Here is an 18,831-nt window from a genome sequence, read left to right on the forward strand (position 1 = left end):
CGGAGCTGATTGAGGGAGCTTATCTTTATGGTGGAGCCATGGAATTGTTAACAGGATGTGATGGCGTGCGTCCGCCAGGTTGAGCTGGGAAATAAAGCTGTTGGGCTCGGGCTACCTCGCCATCATTCACAGAGGTAATGATCTCTGTCTGCCTCAGAAGTAAGTAATAGTCTTCCCATGGGTTAGTAAGGGCATGACACAGCGTCGCTGACAAAGTTGAGTTGGACATACGAACACAGGTCAACACTGCTATATTTTTAATATATTTAATAGGACATTTTATACAGATTATAATATATTGTAAAACCTAAGGTTCGTGAAGTTTAAGTAAGAGATGAGAAGCCCTTGATTTCCAGTTCATGGTCATTTTTAGATTTTTCCTTATGATCCAAGAATAATGTCGTGTACTGCAGAGTAATGACTGGTGAATTAAAATGCAGCTCTTTAAAAGTCCTACATGTCATTACACCATGGCAATTTTTGTGAACACAGAGAAGTGTTCACAATGACCACATGTTATAAATGATGGTGGAGATGATAATCTTGTTGAGATCAAATGGAGGCAAGAGTACATTGAGAGGAAGCAGTCAAAGATCTAACTCAATTATCTTTAGCAGGATAATTAATCAATTCAGTATGCACATCCAAGTCTCAGAGGCGTCTTTGAGATAATTGTTCTCATTGACTTGAATAATTATTTGTTTGCTGATTTAATTATTTTCGCATTTGGAAACAAATGAACTGTGCTGGTACATACTCCAGATTTTTTTTTCCTTTTGATGTTGGTAGTTGAAAATGTACAAAATGTACTGTAGAGCATCAGACTGACACATTGATGTTGTGCAAAACCCTAATGCAGATTGTCTCTTGAGAAATCAACTGCAAAGATATTCAAAATTTATGTCATTATGTGCTTTTTTAGAACCCTAACCTCAACTTCAAGAAGGTCAATAAAACATGAATTGTTTCTGCCTTGTGGCATCAATACAAACTACACTGAATCAAAGGCTAATATTTCTCAGCTATTAGGTTAACCCATGGGTTACAGACACAATGTCCTCATATAATGACATTGCATGTTGAAAACATTTGCCGGAATCTTCAGTTCACACCATTACAAGTCTGAATGAGACCTACTGCAGCAAATAGCACAAATTCCAAGGGTCACTTTAATAGCACTCACTACTATTTATCATGCCGTTTTAAATGTTTTGCACATTTGTTTCCATTAAATATTTCATCTTCCCTTAAATATTCATTTAACTTCCTCTTTAAATTTTTTACCAGTCTCTTTGCAGTTGCTATCTTTTTGCCCCTTTTAGGCTTTGCAATCATAAATAATTATTCATCTACACCCAGAAAGAGATTGCATAAAACATGCACATGAATCCTTTTGTCTTTTCTCATTAGTGATATACTTCGAGCAGCCTAAATACTTTCCGCTACCCCACTTATGGAAATTGGTTGGAGATCCTTCCTAATGATTCTGCTTCACAAATAGGTTACAGCTTCCATCTGATCCCAATGTTCACCCCCTCCTTCATCATGAAAGGAGGGGTGAATGTTGGAATGGTCTGCTACAGCATCTGGTTGAGATCTGGAGTTCTTGTATTACTTTTAAAATAAGGAATTAGATAATCCTGCATCAGACAATGCCACAACAATAGCTGCGCACTAACACTTTATTGTGTACTGAAGAGAGAGGTTTACTGTGACAAACAATGCAACACACACATTACGATAGTGCTATGTCACTAAAACTATGTGGCACTGGCTTTTCTAGTTCAATAATAAGTTATTCTGGTAGGATTTTTGCTAAAAAAAACTCCATTTATCATATTTTGCATTTTCACATGCAATTTCAGGTTTAACTTAAAATTAATAATAAAATAAAAATGTAGACAAACTAAAAAGTATGTCAAAATTACAATGTTATTCTTAGTATTTGACATTAAATTTTGGGTATAATGTAAACAAATTCGAAACTATATCTAGGATAAATTTCTTTCTCTGTTATGTGTTGATGCTATAGTCTGGCTCAATACATTTATCTTGGCTAAACAGACAACATTTGTCTTAATTTGTTAGATAATTGCAACATGACTCATTAGCAAACAGCACCATGGTGGAAGGTGGAAGGGAAGCATAAACTCTCAATTTGACTGGATTATCCTTTTGTGATGAGGCCTAATGATCCAACAGAGTAAATAGCAATGTGTTAATTAGAAATTACACTGAATGATCCGCTGCACACAGAGGAGGTATTAGCCAGGCAGCATCATTATGTTAGATCTATAGCAGTCTTTCTTTTCATTTTTTTTTTACCATTAGGTCTGATAGTAAAATAGCAATTAAAAGTATCGGGTCACCGGGTTTGGAATGCAAACATGTTAATTTGAAAATATAACTTTAATTGTAATTTTACCTGAATTACAAAGAAGACACAACAGCACACACAGTTGCTCAAGTCAGATGAGCCCGGAACCATCTGGAAATGTTAAAAGCTGGCTCTTGTTAATTATAATTATAATTATAATTATAATTATAATTGGCCATTCGTCCTCATCACATCTTAGACTTGGGTCCACTTTGCTTTTCTCAGGAATTTGAGTTATAGCAGATTTAAATCTATAAAAGTATCCCCTAGACTGCAGTGTTTAAGTGAGCATCTGCCTCCACCTATTGGCAAAGATTAGTCACTGATGGTAAAGCTAAGATTTATTGAAGTGACTAGAGCAACTGTTTAAAATCAGATTAAATCCTAATAGTGGAAATAGCATAATTAACAAGACCTTTTTTCTATTAAATGTAATGAAACAATAAAAACAAATTGAATCTTTTTTTAATCTTATATGATGACATAGTATTTAATACTATCAACATACATGTGCATGTTTATCCACAACCATGTAAGACAAAAAATTGTCTGTGTTAGATGTGTCACTTACAAAGACAGTGGATGTCTACAAGCTTATGATAATATATGTTACTTAAAGATTCATTACTCCAGCCTATGTTTACTGCAAAAATACACTGATTTCTGATAGCTTGCCCTATGCATCATGGGCTGTTGAGTTCTGCTCTCATATTGGCACTTAGCCACATTTGTGTCTTTAAATACTAATAAAACAGTTACTTATGAAGGCAAATATTTTGGACTGAAGCTGCAAGTTGTATATACTAATATGCTTACACTAATAGAACAGTGGTGGAAGAAGTACTCCGATCTTTAAGTTATAATATCTAGGATCTAGGTATGAGTAGCAATACTGCAATGGAAGGTTTTCTGTAAGTAAAAGTGTGCATTCAAATTTTTACTTTAGCAAAATTATATAAGTACTAGCCACAAAATGTACTTAAAGTAAAAGTAAATGTACTTGTTGCGGAAAATGGACCCATTCTGAAAGTTATATTATTGTATATTTGTATTATTCTATTACTGCTGATTGATTAAATGTTAAGCAGCATGTTAATGTTGTATCTCATCAAGGTGGGGCTAATTTCCACTTCTTTATATGCTGACCTACTGTTGGGTTATTTAATCAATAGCTGCATTATATTTTATAAACTGGTCATAGGTTTTGTAATCTGTAACTTACCTTAAATGTAACAGAGTAAAATGTACAGTATTTCTGTACAACTACAATTTACAGGACAACTGATAATATAAATGTTCCTGATAATTATCAAAATGTTGGATACAAAATCTTTACAGATTAAAAATGGAAATAACTTTTAGTAAATCCAATGGAAAGCACTGCTGTCCTACAATCCCAGAGGTTTAAATATAATCCATGTTTTCAGTACACACCAGGTCAACGGGTTCTGTAGTCTAAACCTTTTAAAATGTTATTTTCCACGATCAGCAGAGGGCAGTGACAACGTGCTGAGGCAGCGACACCTCGACAGTTCATGGTAACGTTAGGCTCAACAAAACAGGCAGGGGTGCCAGGTTTGCAAATTTACCACAGAGATACATTAAGCTCGTTTATTATCTATAACGTTAATCTATGAAAGCCTCTAACTCTAGTTAAATGACATACTTTGGAGAGCAATGCATTTTATCATCTTCGTTTGAATCGTTTCAACATGTGAGACACTGAAACGAAGTAAGTTAATATTTTAGATGAAGTTAACGTTAACTTATAGTATAAACGTTGCCTCGCAAAATGAGGCAACGGGGTAAACATTATAATTCGGATGGTGAAAACAACGCATCAAAATAACACCGTTTTGTCTTTCTTTTGCGATGTTTGCTGAGGGATAAAAGGTAGGAAGTTCAGATAACGTTACGAACCCGCAGGAGACATAACTGGCAACTACACAAAAATGTCGATACCGCTAGCTGGAGAGCTGACGGTATGCTCTGTTAGTTAGCTTGCCGTGTTACAAACAACCGTCTTCAGCCGCTAAATTATCATTCCTAAGACTAATAACGGAGACGCCGGGTAGTTAAATCAGCAGATACGGACTTTATATTTTACGATGACCAACGGAATTGCTGTCCTAACGTTACGTTGTAGTTGACAACTGGCTTCAATTTATGGATTAATGCCGGGTCAACATTAGCTTGTTTCTGCTGTGGCTAAGGGAGCTAACTATCGCCCATACGCTAGCGTGAGTAACGTCGGTTCGCAGGAGAGCTTTCTGACTCGGAGGAAGGAAGGGAGGAAATTGATAAGTAGCAGGAACACTGCGCACCGCTGCTTATGCAAAGCTAGCACACGTTTTGGACTCCAGAGTTCACACACTGTGACGCATTTAGATAAAGTTACTATCTGTCAACCCAGTGTGACATTTAACACTATTTGGTTAACGTTAATAAGATGTGCTGTTAGTTGGTGTAGCTATCTGTCAACAAACACCGTCCTTTTGGCTAGCTGTACGGCGGACGAGAGCTACTACGCTAGCCACAAACTTTTAAAGAAGTTCTGTAAGTCACGTTCACCTATCTGACTGGCTTACTAAACCGGTGTTTTCAACGTTTCACCGTCGGACTCTTCAACACCGAGCCGCTCTAGGACCAGGAGAAACTTAACGTTATGGCATCGGATGTGATTGGGAGTGAAGCAGTGCTGAAGGGTGTAAGCGATATGAATCTGAACAATAGCAGCCAAGATATTGTCACACCCAGGAGGACGCTTGACGAGCTGGGGAACAGACAGACTTCTACTCCTTCGTCTTCTGGGGTGTCGGGAGAAGGTGAAGAGGAGGAATTGGACGAATTACAAAGTATCACAGCTTCCACAGTTGAAAATGGCGAAGAGGCATCCCAAGAGAGTCTAACCAAAACAAGAGGTAACGTTACGCCACAGGAAAGGCCAACTCCAGGCGACGAGCAGAAACAGCCGGGAGCAAAAAGTTCTACCCCAGTGAGCCTTCCCCAGCCACGCTCACCCCCTGGACCTATTGGAAGGTCTGTAACTGTACATTTGTTTGTTTGACCTACATTTTGGAAACTTAAAAAAATATGAGCTATATTCTTGTATCAGCGCTCCATTACATGAAAGCTGTTCTCCCAGACTCCAGCACCTGAGTCAGATGACCGCCTCTGTTCAAGTGTCTGCGAGCGAATGTTTTCCAGTGTACTGGATCAGACCTGCGAATCTCTTGCATGGTTGCCAATACCACTGCTAAATGAAGCCATACTCTCACAGGCAAAACTTAACTGTTTAACCCAGAACACAAAAAGGAAAACAAGTGATTAATAATACCAACAGACAGGGACATACCCTTTCCAAACCTTTATGCATTAACTTATTTATAGCCTGGAAAGAAAAGCAAGTCAGGTAGACGCTAGACTGAGGCTGGTATGACACTGATTTCCTGAACATTGTAGAGGAGGTAATATGAATATCTGTACACTATTATTTTTTCAGCTGTGGACAAAACAGTAGGATCATATTTCATTATAATGTAATCCAGTACAACAGCACCACAGACAAGGATGTCAAAAAGTAACACAGTTGAATCAATACTTCTCTGGCACAATCTAAAGAAAAATGTGAAACTTTAAGCTTCAGAAATGTAGTATTTTGCTGGGCTATTTTTTTAGACTGTATACTATTGTACAGGTGTAACAGTCTTTGTCTCAAACCACTGTAGGTTATGGTAAGCAAAATATGTGAACAGCTGTGCAGCAAGATATACACAGAGCATCATTTGGCTGAACTTTGACAAACATATGACCTTGTGACCCATCACCAACAACAGTGGATCCTTCATTACAAGTATTTGCAACTTACTGTATGCTCAAGATTGTTAGTAATCAGGATATGAAAGGGCTAACAGCTGGACAGCAACACTAGTTGACACATTCTATTTAACCACAAGGAGATGACATTTCAGGATGTTCTCTCGCATCTGTCAGGGTAAGGTGCTGCTATGAATTGTGCCTCTACCTTTTTAATCTTCATATCGAATAACCAGCAGTTTTATTGACAGAAGCCAGAAAGCCAAATTAGCCACTCTTTTTCTGACACTGACAGATTTGCATATTGTTATAAGAAGTATAGCTATATGAGAACTAAATTCAAATTTAGTAAAGTAATGGTTCCCCATCATTAATAACAATAATATTCCTGTCAGATTTGATGAAATCATGGCCATGAAAAATTACTTCTCATCAAACGTTTGGTCAGCACTTCTTTCTTTTATATAGATTTACCTTTGTCTTAACTTAAAAAAAAGTTATACAGAATGTATTAGGGTGTATGTACACTGTCTTGGGGAAAGAAGTATCAGCATAGTCAAAATCAGTTATTTCAAAACCATCACCACCAGTGGCTTATTGTTATTATAGTTTTTGAACTGTTTTCTTTTCCATTTGACTCACTAATGTGGCCGATTCCACTTTCATGCACCTTGGTCTCTGGTGCTCTTTGATTGCTAGGATTTCTTTTCAGGAAACCACATTCCTTTGGCACTTCTACCTCTCTTAGTTGGATTTCAGATGTAATGTGGGGATTAGTACTATACATAAGCAAACTGATACATTGTGAAATGTTGAGAACCAAATGCCCAGATTGTTTTTGCGTCTGGGAGCACAAATACAGTCATGTATGTGATTAATGCTTCAGAAGGAGCTCTGTGCAGCAAAGACACAGATACCATGATCAGCATTAGTGACTAGCCCTATGGTTTATAAGCTAAGCCCTGGCTGGTTTAAAGCTAAGCTAAACACAAGCTTGTGAGCTTTTCAAGAAGGCAGTGATCTGATTATGTGGCCAGTTGCAGGCTGAAACTCTTGAGGCGGTTCTTGATCAACATGCATGGCTGTGAATTGTGGATTGATTAGCACTGTGACAGAGCATCGGCCAAGGAGCTGGAACAATGGAGGGGAGATGGTTATTTTCTTTTCATATCAAAGTATTTGGTTTGTTTAAAAAAGGCAATAAGCCCATGTGATAGTAAAGAGGCACATACCGATTGGCATATAAGCACCATACACAAGGTTTTCTCTCACTAACAGCGTGTAATGCTATGGTGATAAGTAACAGGCGGGGTTGACCACAGCACATGGAAAGCCGTTATTACCCTCTATTATATAGTAAGCAATGGAAGTTTAAGGTTCATCCTAAAGCCAAAAGGACCATTCCCCCCCCCAAATTTGACAATACATGACACACAATTTCTTACCAATTGTTACAACAAATCTTTTTAGACAGATACTTCTGCTTAACCCCCCTCTATTGCTCTACATCTTGTAAAGGTTAAGACTGTCAGTAGAGGCTGCTGTTGGCCTACCAGAGGGAAGGTATTATGAACCTTACACATGAGTAGAGCCTTTATTTATATATATATATAATATACATATATATATGGCGTTTTTATTCTTATTTAAAAGTGTAACCCTTCTCCATTGAAACCTTTAAAATCAAATGAACTTGTTTTATGTATTTTATAACTTTTCTTATAAATCTCATATAGATCTTTTCTATTATTGTGTATTTTTTTTCTCAACATAACCTAGGCTGTTCATAACATAATCCTCATCCTCTTAAGTCAAGTGTACCTGCTGTCTTGTAGTGTTCCATCACTGTAACTGTCCATATCCAATGACTTTGTGGAGGTTTTAGTTGCTGACATACTAATCCATGAACATATTTTCCCCCATAATCTTTTTGGGATTGTATAAGCAACCGATGACTGATAAACAATTAGGTGTTTGGAATTTGTTTGTCCCGGATAATCTCTTGTGGTCCTGTTCTTGATCTTGATGCATTCACAGTACAAAGGGGCCTACTAGCAATTAAAGATCATTAAACATAAAAGATGGCGTGACCTTTTTGTGATTTTATTACCAGCCTGGAGCGCCAAGAGTCAGTCGCCACAACAGAAGCCCGACTAAGAATGGAAGGAGTTGAACTGAAGGAAGAGTGGCAGGATGAGGACTTTCCACGGTATTGTCACTCCTAATGTTCATGTATTACCACGTAAATCATGGTTAACAGCTTTGTATCAAATGTTTTGGGTTTTAAAAGTCACATGAACCATAACCCCACTGAAGGTGTGAATTCCTCCTGTTTGATTATCAGGCCCCTACCAGAGGAAGAGGAGCTTGAAGATGAGCTTTTTGCAGGACCATCTGAAGAGGGAGACCCTGGTAATGAAAACAGAATAGTATACGGTGCATTGCCACAGCGACCCAGGAGAATATTAAAGTGCATGTTCACATTTTTCAAGTCTTATCTTAAAACTCACATGCCCATGTACGTTGAGAGAGTTTTTGGCTGCTGTAATCATTCCTGTTCATTCTTGTTTGTGCAAGAATGCATTCTGAAAGTTCAGCCCAATCTAATTTGAGGCCCCAGCAGCAGCCTTTAAAAACCAAAGGGTGTCTTCAAGCGTAGTCTTTTTAGTATAAAATCCTCTCTAATAGTGTTTTGTTTGCAGAGGTGAAGTGGAGGGACAGTAACACACAGAGGGATTTTGGTTAATAAAATATTGTTCACAATGGCAGATACCACTTGATTGTGTAAACTAATGCAGCCTCTTATTTGCCTTGCCTGAACTTCAGAGTGCAGGTTTTGCACAATAAAGGACTCTGGAAGCACTAGGAAAATATATCTTCATTGCATGTGAGTATTCTTTAATTGTTCTTACAAAACCCATGAACAATGATGATTTGACATCTACCATAGGTTATGAAATGAACCATGGCAAGAAGGCAAAGAAGAAGCTTGCAGCTCCGGACATCAGCCTTACACTTGACCGCAGTGAAGGTTCTCTCCTCTCTGATGAGCTGGATGAGAGTACAGAGTTGGACCTTGATGATATAGACACACCTTCAGACAACAGCAATGAGTTTGAATGGGAAGGTAAGGACTTAATATTACGCAATGACAACAATAATGCTTTAGTAGTGGTCTGTATGCCCCCCACCCCCTCCCCGTGGAGTTTAACCATCATAGTGTGAAACAGTTTTACTGACACCTCTACTATGTATTAATTCTGTAAATGTTAATTGCTGTGAAAACATGCACAACAACTGGGTTAGGGGAGCAACTGATTCAAAAGCTGTTGCTTTTGCCTCCATTGTGTAAAATGGCATTGGCTGTGTGGAATCCAAAAAATTATAACCATATATGATCCGAAACATGAGTTCTGTGATCGTTTGCACCCCTAGTATCTTTTTACCTTGTTTGTTCCGCTTTGTTTGTTAATACTGAAAGTTCAGTCAAGTTTAGATTGACTTGATGAGGTGGGAGATGCAAAGATACTTTAAATTAAACCCAGATGAAGTCCACTATGGTGTATTTTATTTATGAAAAGATTTTCCCTCCTTGGGTTTATTCGTTGGCTTGTAACACATACAATTGTGTTATCAGACCGGTCTTTTATGTCCTGGTTTCTTGGATCCATGGGCCTTTTCCTTCCTTCATTTTACAGGTTTGGGTTGGCAGCTGAGTGCCTTAAGTGAAGTTAAAATGTACTTTGTTTTTGTTTCCACACTGCTGCTTTCCTCTATTTCACTTGGAAGAATTGTTTCCATTCTCTGCCTGGAAACAGGCTGCAGGGCAGCAGCAGGTTTCTCTCTTCCTTGTGGTAAGGTCTCTTGGACAGCACCCTTTTTTTTTTTTTTTCTGCCATCCATGAGTCAATCAATTCCTATTGTCCAGATTATGTTCTGTCTTCAGCTATTCAAACAAATCATGGGGAAGTTTCATGTTTCATACCCTTCATTTTGGTGTATGTTATGTGCATGTCATTTTTCCTTTCATTGAAATTTTGTTGTGTTTCAGGAAACAATACATTTTAACATTTGCTAGCATGCGCTGTTTATTAGTCTTTGGGTGTGTCATATTTCACAAGATATCACACATCACAAGACATTTCACAATAATGAATACATTAAAGCATGATACAAATGTGCACCTAATTAATTGTAGTCTTTTAATTACATTACATTTGGGATTTTAAAACAAGAATCTCACATTGTGTGCTTTTGATTCATTTGGTAGATAATTTCATAAATGATGAGCATCTTGCCAGTTATTTTCAGGCAAAATTTATATATGTGGTCATACAGTGCCCTAAAGAAGAAACCCGTATGTATGTATGTATGTATGTATGTATGTATGTATGTATGTATGTATGTATGTATGTATGTATGTATGTATGTATGTATGTATGTATGTATGTATGTATGTATGTATGTATGTATGTATGTATGTATGTATGTATGTATGTATGTATGTATGTATGTATGTATGTATGTATGTATGTATGTATGTATGTATGTATGTATGTATGTATGTATGTATGTATGTATGTATGTATGTATGTATGTATGTATGTATGTATGTATGTATGTATGTATGTATGTATGTATGTATGTATGTATGTATGTATGTATGTATGTATGTATGTATGTATGTATGTATGTAGTATGTATGTATGTATGTATGTATGTATGTATGTATGTATGTATGTATGTATGTATGTATGTATGTATGTATGTATGTATGTATGTATGTATGTATGTATGTATGTATGTATGTATGTATGTATGTATGTATGTATGTATGTATGTATGTATGTATGTATGTATGTATGTATGTATGTATGTATGTATGTATGTATGTATGTATGTATGTATGTATGTATATGTATGTATGTATGTATGTATGTATGTATGTATGTATGTATGTATGTATGTATGTATGTATGTATGTATGTATGTATGTATGTATGTATGTATGTATGTATGTATGTATGTAGTATGTATGTATGTATGTATGTATGTATGTATGTATGTATGTATGTATGTATGTATGTATGTATGTATGTATGTATGTATGTATGTATGTATGTATGTATGTATGTATGTATGTATGTATGTATGTATGTATGTATGTATGTATGTATGTATGTATGTATGTATGTATGTATGTATGTATGTATGTATGTATGTATGTATGTATGTATGTATGTATGTATGTATGTATGTATGTATGTATGTATGTATGTATGTATGTATGTATGTATGTATGTATGTATGTATGTATGTATATGATTAGCCACTCACGGAAAGATCCTCATCAAAGTGTGTTGGTGTGATTTGGTTTCACTATTATCCGCTTAAATTTGATTGTGCTTGTTGCATGCTTGAAATACATTATCATTTTAAAACTTTGCTTGATGTCTGCATGATATGCAGCTATACATTATGTGCGTCATGCATATGTGCCACAACAAAAGATGCACAGAAGTCCTCAGGGACTTCAGTTGGGTGTCGGCCCTGTGAATGGTAGTGGTTGGTCATCACATTTATTTCCATTTATTTTACTGTGACATGACAAGAGTGCAATAGCAGGGTTTCCCCCCGCAAAAAAGGATGACCTCAAGTGAAAGGGAGACATGGATGTAAGATGTGACTGTTGGTGTTGATTCAAAAAAGGAAAGCATGCCATCTAAAAGAGAAAAGCAAAAAAGAAATGTTATGGTCATATCTGTTGATGAAAATGCATGCAATTGATCATTTTTATTATAAATTGAGTGATCTAAACATTACATAAATGATTTGATCAAAGTAAATCAGAATTGATGACATCAGACAGGCCTCACATGCAGCGGGTGTAGAATCCAAGCTGAGGGTTTAAAATGCCTCTTCTCCTTTAGACGACCTACCCAAGCCGAAAACCACAGAGCTACTACAGAAGGGTGTGGAGTCAGTTCAGGAGTACTCTGCCTCGGAGGAGAGGGAGGAAGGGCGACGCTGGAGGGCGTTTCGGTTCGGAGACCAGGAACACAGAGTGGACATGAAGGCCATCGAACCTTACAAGAGAGTTATCAGCCATGGAGGTCAGTGGCATACATGGTGAAATTAGGCACACACATACAGTATGTGCAGTAATTCTATGTATGTCTATGTTCCTTTTAATTTACAAGATGAACAAGCAGTATTACATTTGTGTTTGACATCATCGTCTGTGTTAAAAATTATTTTTTGGCTTTTCATTGCAGGTTACTATGGAGACGGTTTAAATGCCATCATTGTGTTTGCTGTGTGCTTTATGCCTGAGAGCAATCAACCAAATTACAGATACATCATGGACAATTTATTCAAGTGAGTAATTATTTGAAGTCCTCAAGCCTTGTGAGCGAACATTTGAGAACCAGCACTAATGGAATTTTCCCGTCGCAGGTACGTCATCGGCACACTGGAGCTTTTGGTTGCTGAGAACTATATGATTGTGTATTTGAATGGTGCGACCTCTCGGAAAAAGATGCCAACTGTTGGCTGGCTCAGAAAGTGTTATCAGCAGATTGATAGGAGGTGAGTCTGAAGTAGTAGCGTTTACAGCTGTGCAGAGGTGTTGGCCCAATCACAAGAACAGCAGCATCATCATACACTACCCTCCCCCCTCCCCCCCTTTTTTCTAGTTTGTATTGAATATAACTAGTCCAAGTCCAGTGAAAAACCTTAAATGGTACAAAAGTAAGCAGCAAACTGCCAGAGTTAAAAACAACATTTACATCACCAAAACAGATATATTTTCAGTGAGATAAAATGAACAGTTAAAAGGAATTTTGTTGACCAACTGGTCTATCTTCCTTCATTAATTTTCTTTGTAGTCACAATATTGTAAAAATAAAGCTTCTAAAGGAGCATTAACACAGGCTGTGCCAAGGTGTTTACAAATTGGGACAGCTGTAGAAATTTGTTTTGGATCAACTTTTAAGGCTTCATTTACTTCCATTGCTGCAGAATAACCCAAGAAGGAAAAGACAAAGTGTAGGTCAGCAAAACTGAGGAATAATGTTCATTTCAGTTATTAACAATTTTCAGGGATCCAGTAATGAATTCAAGTCCTTAATTTAATGATATGTGATTATTATTGATAGCTTCTCTCACTCTTTTTGTACAGGTTAAGGAAGAACTTGAAATCTTTGATAATTGTCCATCCCTCTTGGTTTATTCGCACCTTGCTGGCTCTCACAAAACCTTTCATAAGGTAACTTTAATGTTTGAAGTTTTAACATGATCAGAGTAATAAATAGTTTAGGTAACCTGTTAGATTTTGACACTCCCGTTTCTTTTCACAGCTCCAAATTTAGTCAGAAAATAAAGTACGTGTACAGCTTGATAGACCTGGCAGAATTGGTTCCAATGGAGTATGTGTCCATACCAGATTGTATCAAACAGTAAGTATGCTCCACACGAACACATCAGCACTTTTCGAGCTCTAAAACTCTACAAAAGTCCTGTCAAAAGACCAAATAGTGTGGGGTCTGCAAGTTAATAAATAGAAATCCAAGGCCGTAACAGAAATGTAGTGGTTTGGCCCTCTGATTTTATACCTAAGTGTTGAAAATGATTTGTTGTTAAATGCTAACACTTGAGTAAGCATTCATTTACAGCAGTCGTTTACATATCGGGGTGGTTCCTGGTTGAGGCTAGATTCAGTCTTGTTTTGTTTCCAAATGAAATGGACCTGGAGATGGCATATTTTACAGCTGCAACTGGTGTGCAGTGGAGCAGTACATGGCTGCTCACTTGAATAAGTTAATAAATAGACCATGACCACATCAGTATAGACCACCTTCCATTTCTTCCCTTCTACAGAATTCATTCTATCCTCACAAAACTTGGTACAAAACATAATTAAATGATTCCTAAAAAAAGTTATTTCTTTTGATGCCTTGATGTTTTTTTTTCCTCTCCAAATTCTAGTAACGTTTTATGCAGTATAATGTCGGACTGATCCTGCAAAATGTGATTGCATTTCAGCTGTAGGTGGTGCTACAGCAACATTCTGCTTTTCCTGTGTAGCCTTAATGGGTGTTATGCACTATCTGAGTTATTTTAACATTTCACCAAGTGTCAACATTATATGCAAAATGATATGCATAACCATTGAGCGAGCTCATGCTGAGAAATTGCTCATGCTGTATTTTCCCTTGATGTGACTTAACCTGAGGCGTGCCTTGTATCCTCGTGGCATTAGAAAAGACGTCAGCACATATACTCATCTTATCAAATGTTTTTCTCTTTTGGATGTTTGGTTGCTGTTGGCTGTGTATTTCTCCTTTCCTTAACTCCATTTCCCTACCCCTTCTAAAGGTTTGACGACGAAAAAAATAGGAAAAGCCGTAAAAGGTATATGCACTTTCACCCAGGATCAGTCTCAGCATTTATTTATTTTATTTTTTGCATTTCACAAAACTAACAACGAAATGATCTGTTGGCTTTCAGAAATGCACCAATACACCTCAACCTGTCTCGCGTTTTTGTAGTTTGATGATTTGCTGTTTTCTTCTGGCCAAAATCGACAACTTTCCTCCCCAATGTCCTACTTTTTCCTCTCAGTAGATTTAGTTCCTAAAGAGCAGGCTGAGAAGCTGTTTGATTGGTTTCCAAAAATAGGTGGCCTGGTGCTTGTTTAACCAACTATATCTCATTTCTGAGCCAATTCTGTTCAGTTAATCTCAAAGCTAATTCATGTGAGTTGTGTTCTTTATTTATTGCCTCAAAATAATTACAGCTATCTGTATGTGGTTTTAAACATACCATGTACGTTTGTAGCCTTAAGATTCTTATCCTTTTTTTTTTTTTTTTTTTTTTACAAAATACTGTCTTCATTGTGATGCTGAAAAGAATTGATTTATTTCAAGAACATGTTAGAATAGATTTGGCGTAGCTGATTGCATTGCTGCTTTCTGATATTAAAGTTGGGGCATCAAGTAGCACTTACTTGCATGTGTCTCTTAAAAAACAGGTTTAGAATTTGAGGTGTTTGACATTTGGTAAGTTTGTTCATTCTTTTACGACTGAATGGGGTGGAACTGCAGGGAAGCAGATTGTCTTTGTCACTGTGGTGTGTGGTTGCACTGTAACCATGTCCTCGCATGGTTCGCTGCAGTAACTCAAACTTACTGACTGAGCACCCGGCTTGTCCTCTCTCACAGCTCTTTGCATGACTCACTGCATACCCACTCCCTGCTGATGTTTTGTAATTGCCACAAACCTTTGTCAGCCTTCCTCATGCACACAGAAATATTCTGCTCATTACTTATAAGTAATGTGCTCAGTTGCTGAGATGGTTCATTTGCAGATACATTATCTCACAAAAGTGAGTACACCTCACATTTTTGTAAATATTTGATTATATCTTTTTATGTGACAACATGAAGAAATGCCACTTTGCTACAATGTAAAGTAGTGAGTGTACAGTGTAAATTTGCTGTCCCCTCAAAATCATCACACAGCTGTTAATGTCTAAACCGCTGGCATCAAAAGTGAGTACACCCCTAAGTGAAAATATCCAAATTAGGCCCAAAGTGACATATTTTGTGTGGCCTCCATTATTTTCCAGCACTGCCTTAATCCTCTTGGCATGGAGTTCAACAGAGCTTCACAGGTTGCCACTGGAGTCCTCTTCCACTCCTCCATAGCAACGTCACGGAGCTGGTGGATGTTAGAGACCTCACCTCCACCTTCCGTTTGAGGATGCCCCACAGATGCTCAACAGGGTTTAGGTCTGGAGACATGCTTGGCCAGTCCGTCACCTTTACCCTCAGCTTCTTTAGCAAGGCAGTGGCCGTCTTGGAGGTGTGTTTGGGGTCGTTATGTTGGAATACTACCCTGCGGCCTAGTCTCCGATGGGAGGGGATCATGCTCTGCTTCAGTATGTCACAGTAGATGTTGGCATTCATGTTTTCCTCAATGAACTGTAGCTCCCCAGTACCGGCAGCACTCATGCAGCCCCAGACCATGACACTCCCACCACCATGCCTGACTGTAGGCAAGACACACTTGTCTTTGTGCTCCTCACCTGGTTGCTGCCACACACGCTTGACACCATCTGAACCAAATAAGTTTGGTCTCATCAGGACACGGTTCCAGTAATCCATGTCTTTAGTCTGCTTGTCTTCAGCAAACTGTTTGCGGGCTTTCTTGTGCATCAACTTTAGAAGAGGCTTCCTTCTGGGACGACAGCCATGCAGACCAATATGCAGGGTGAGCTGTGTGGTCTGAGCACTGACAGGCTGACCCCCACCCCACCCCTTCAACCTCTGCAGCGATGCTGGCAGCACTCGTAAGTCTATTTCCCCAAGGCAACCACTGGAGATGACGCTGAGCACGTGCTCTCAGCTTCTTTGTTCGACCATGGCGAGGCCTGTTCTGATTGGAACCTATGCTGTTGAACTGCTGTATGGTCTTGGCCACCATGCTGCAGCTCTGTTTCAGGGTTTGGTAATCTTATAGCCTAGGCCATTATTATGTAGAGCAACCATTCTTTTTTTCAGATCCTCAGAGAGTTCTTTGCCATGAGGTGCCATGTTGAACTTCCAGTGACCAGTATGAGTGTGAGAGCGATAACACCAAATTTAACACACCTGTTCCCCATTCACACCTGAGACCTTGTAACACTAACAAGTCACAAGGATGTCACACAAGGAAAATGGCTTGTGGGGCCCAATTTAAACATTTTTACTTAGGGTGTACTCACTTTTGTTGCAGGCGGTTTAGACATTAATTGTTGTGTAATGTGTTGGTTTAAGGGGACAGCAAATTTACACTGTTATAGAAGCTGTACACTCACTACTTTACATTGTAGCAAAGTGGCATTTCTTCAGTGTTGTCACATGAAAAGATATAATCAAATATTTATGAAAATGTGAGGGGTGAGATACTGTATATCATAGGATGTTAGAACATTAGAAAAGTAATAATCACAGGGTTGTCCAAGAAGCTCTGTGTTGTGTATGGAACTCTGCCAAAATTAGTTGAGCATATGTTATTAGGTGCATAAGCTTCTAAATTGATTGACAGGCTTGCAAGACAAATGCACTCAAACCCTCACACATCGCCATCTTTCTGACAGTATCAACAAAAATTGCACATTTATGCACTGGTAACATGGCTACGGATTGTAATAGATTACTCAAGGCTTGGAAAAAATTCAAAGATTGCACATACTGTATATGAGTATTTATTGTATACGTCTATACCTTTATGCAGGGTGTGCTGCATATTGAAGCACACATTAGTGCATTTGTCTTATAAGGTTTCAAGGTAAGTAAGAACCTCCATTATACAACAGATATTGATGGTTTGTGTCACACAAATATTTTAAGTACTTAATATTTTAGTGTGAATTATAACAGACCAAATTAGGTATTAATTTGTATGGTGGAGATTGGTTTGGTAAGTAAAAATGATTTTCCTCTGGCAAAGAATTTACTTTGCAGTGGTGTGATGGTACTTTCACATTTCAGGATGTGATCAAATGAAAAGCGTGTTTATGGACAGTGTGTTGGCCCTTTTAGATGACACACCATCCCAGTCACATGGATGTCTGATGACTATTGAATCTGTCTGCAGAATCGACAAGGACATGCACGGTAAAGTGGAGATCGCAACTGCTGCCATACCGGAGTGACCCTGCTCGCACTGCAAGATGTGGAGGAGGAGCACAACAATCTAATGTATATGCTCTGGGCAACGTGACTGGAGACTTGGCTCTTTGCATCAGGAGAGTGCCTTTTTTGAAACTATGCTGCCTGTTACATTGTGGAACTTTTTACAGCTCAATCCTCTGCATTTTTCCACATTCTGTCTGAAACTTTTTAATCTTTTTTAGTTATTTACTACCGGTATATCATGTCACACTTAGCTTATTGGTGTTCCCTAGTTACTGTTGTATCTACACGTTATTTAAGGCACTCTGTTACAAATGGTTGATGCATGTTCTGCTTTATTACATTTAAATATATATATTTATATTCAAAAGGTGACAATGGAGAGAAATTAATATATTTTTATGGTTGCTCTGATTTTAAACTGCATTTTAGGTGTCTGAGTGGCATTTCGTAGAACAAGTTCTGACAGCACCTTTTTCACTGTTCACTGCTGGCGTTCTCTGTTAAAATCCTGCCTGGGGAAAATAAAGTTTTATTTTTTGCCCCTCACTTGAATGTGCCCTCTGACTTGAGGGAGAACATGGTGACAGCAACAATTTGAAGTAAAGATGTATGTCTTAGTGTAACATTTCCTCCAAGTAAAGTCATGGATCCACATCATTGTTTTTTTTTTATATATTTTTTTATTCCATCCGGTCCTGTTTTGCAGTTGTTACAAGACAGAGGTTTATGTTAGCACTGAAACTGTACAGTGACCAAATGAAGAGTATGTTAAGATTCAAATAACCAACATTTTTTTCCTCAGCTTTGCAGATCTCTTCCACTTAGAATCCACTAGATGGCACCACAAACACATGTCATTGAAATCATAAAAAATAAAAATAAAAAAAGACATGGCATAAGTTCCCCATCAATACCTTCGCAATAATATTAAAACGAGCAGATTATTAGCAGCAGATA

At 37.9% G+C, this 18,831-nt stretch overlaps 1 protein-coding gene across 4 annotated transcripts; it reads left to right on the forward strand.

Moving 5' to 3' along the window:
* The first annotated feature begins 4,165 nt into the window (after positions 1 to 4,165).
* On the forward strand, positions 4,166 to 18,528 carry LOC119887697 (BCL2/adenovirus E1B 19 kDa protein-interacting protein 2-like). 4 transcript variants are annotated; one of them, XM_038698342.1, is made up of 12 exons: positions 4,166 to 5,416; positions 8,307 to 8,402; positions 8,538 to 8,605; positions 9,144 to 9,320; positions 12,124 to 12,306; positions 12,469 to 12,571; positions 12,650 to 12,781; positions 13,374 to 13,460; positions 13,552 to 13,650; positions 14,570 to 14,605; positions 15,225 to 15,252; positions 17,834 to 18,528. In XM_038698342.1, the coding sequence occupies exons 1-11, from the start codon at positions 5,043 to 5,045 to the stop codon at positions 15,235 to 15,237; spliced, it is 1,368 nt and encodes a 455-aa protein (XP_038554270.1). In that variant the 5' UTR covers positions 4,166 to 5,042; the 3' UTR covers positions 15,238 to 15,252; positions 17,834 to 18,528. The 4 variants fall into 4 exon arrangements, with proteins under 4 accessions (XP_038554270.1, XP_038554268.1, XP_038554271.1 ...); XM_038698340.1 differs by lacking the exon at positions 15,225 to 15,252; XM_038698343.1 differs by lacking the exon at positions 14,570 to 14,605.
* Positions 18,529 to 18,831: the final 303 nt, after the last annotated feature.

This window comes from Micropterus salmoides, unplaced genomic scaffold (assembly GCF_014851395.1).
Source record: "Micropterus salmoides isolate LMB-PRFRI ecotype aquatic unplaced genomic scaffold, ASM1485139v1 Ms_hic_scaffold_4271, whole genome shotgun sequence".
In the NCBI taxonomy this organism is placed as follows: Eukaryota; Metazoa; Chordata; class Actinopteri; order Centrarchiformes; family Centrarchidae; genus Micropterus; species Micropterus salmoides.

Coding starts and splice junctions, on each gene's coding strand:
- LOC119887697 (XM_038698340.1), top strand. CDS start 5,043: ATGGCATCGGATGTGATTGGGAGTGAAGCAGTGCTGAAGGGTGTAAGC. Junction 8,606..9,143: donor ATCTGAAGAGGGAGACCCTG/GTAATGAAAACA, acceptor CATCTACCATAG/GTTATGAAATGAACCATGGC. Junction 13,651..14,569: donor ATACCAGATTGTATCAAACA/GTAAGTATGCTC, acceptor CCCCTTCTAAAG/GTTTGACGACGAAAAAAATA.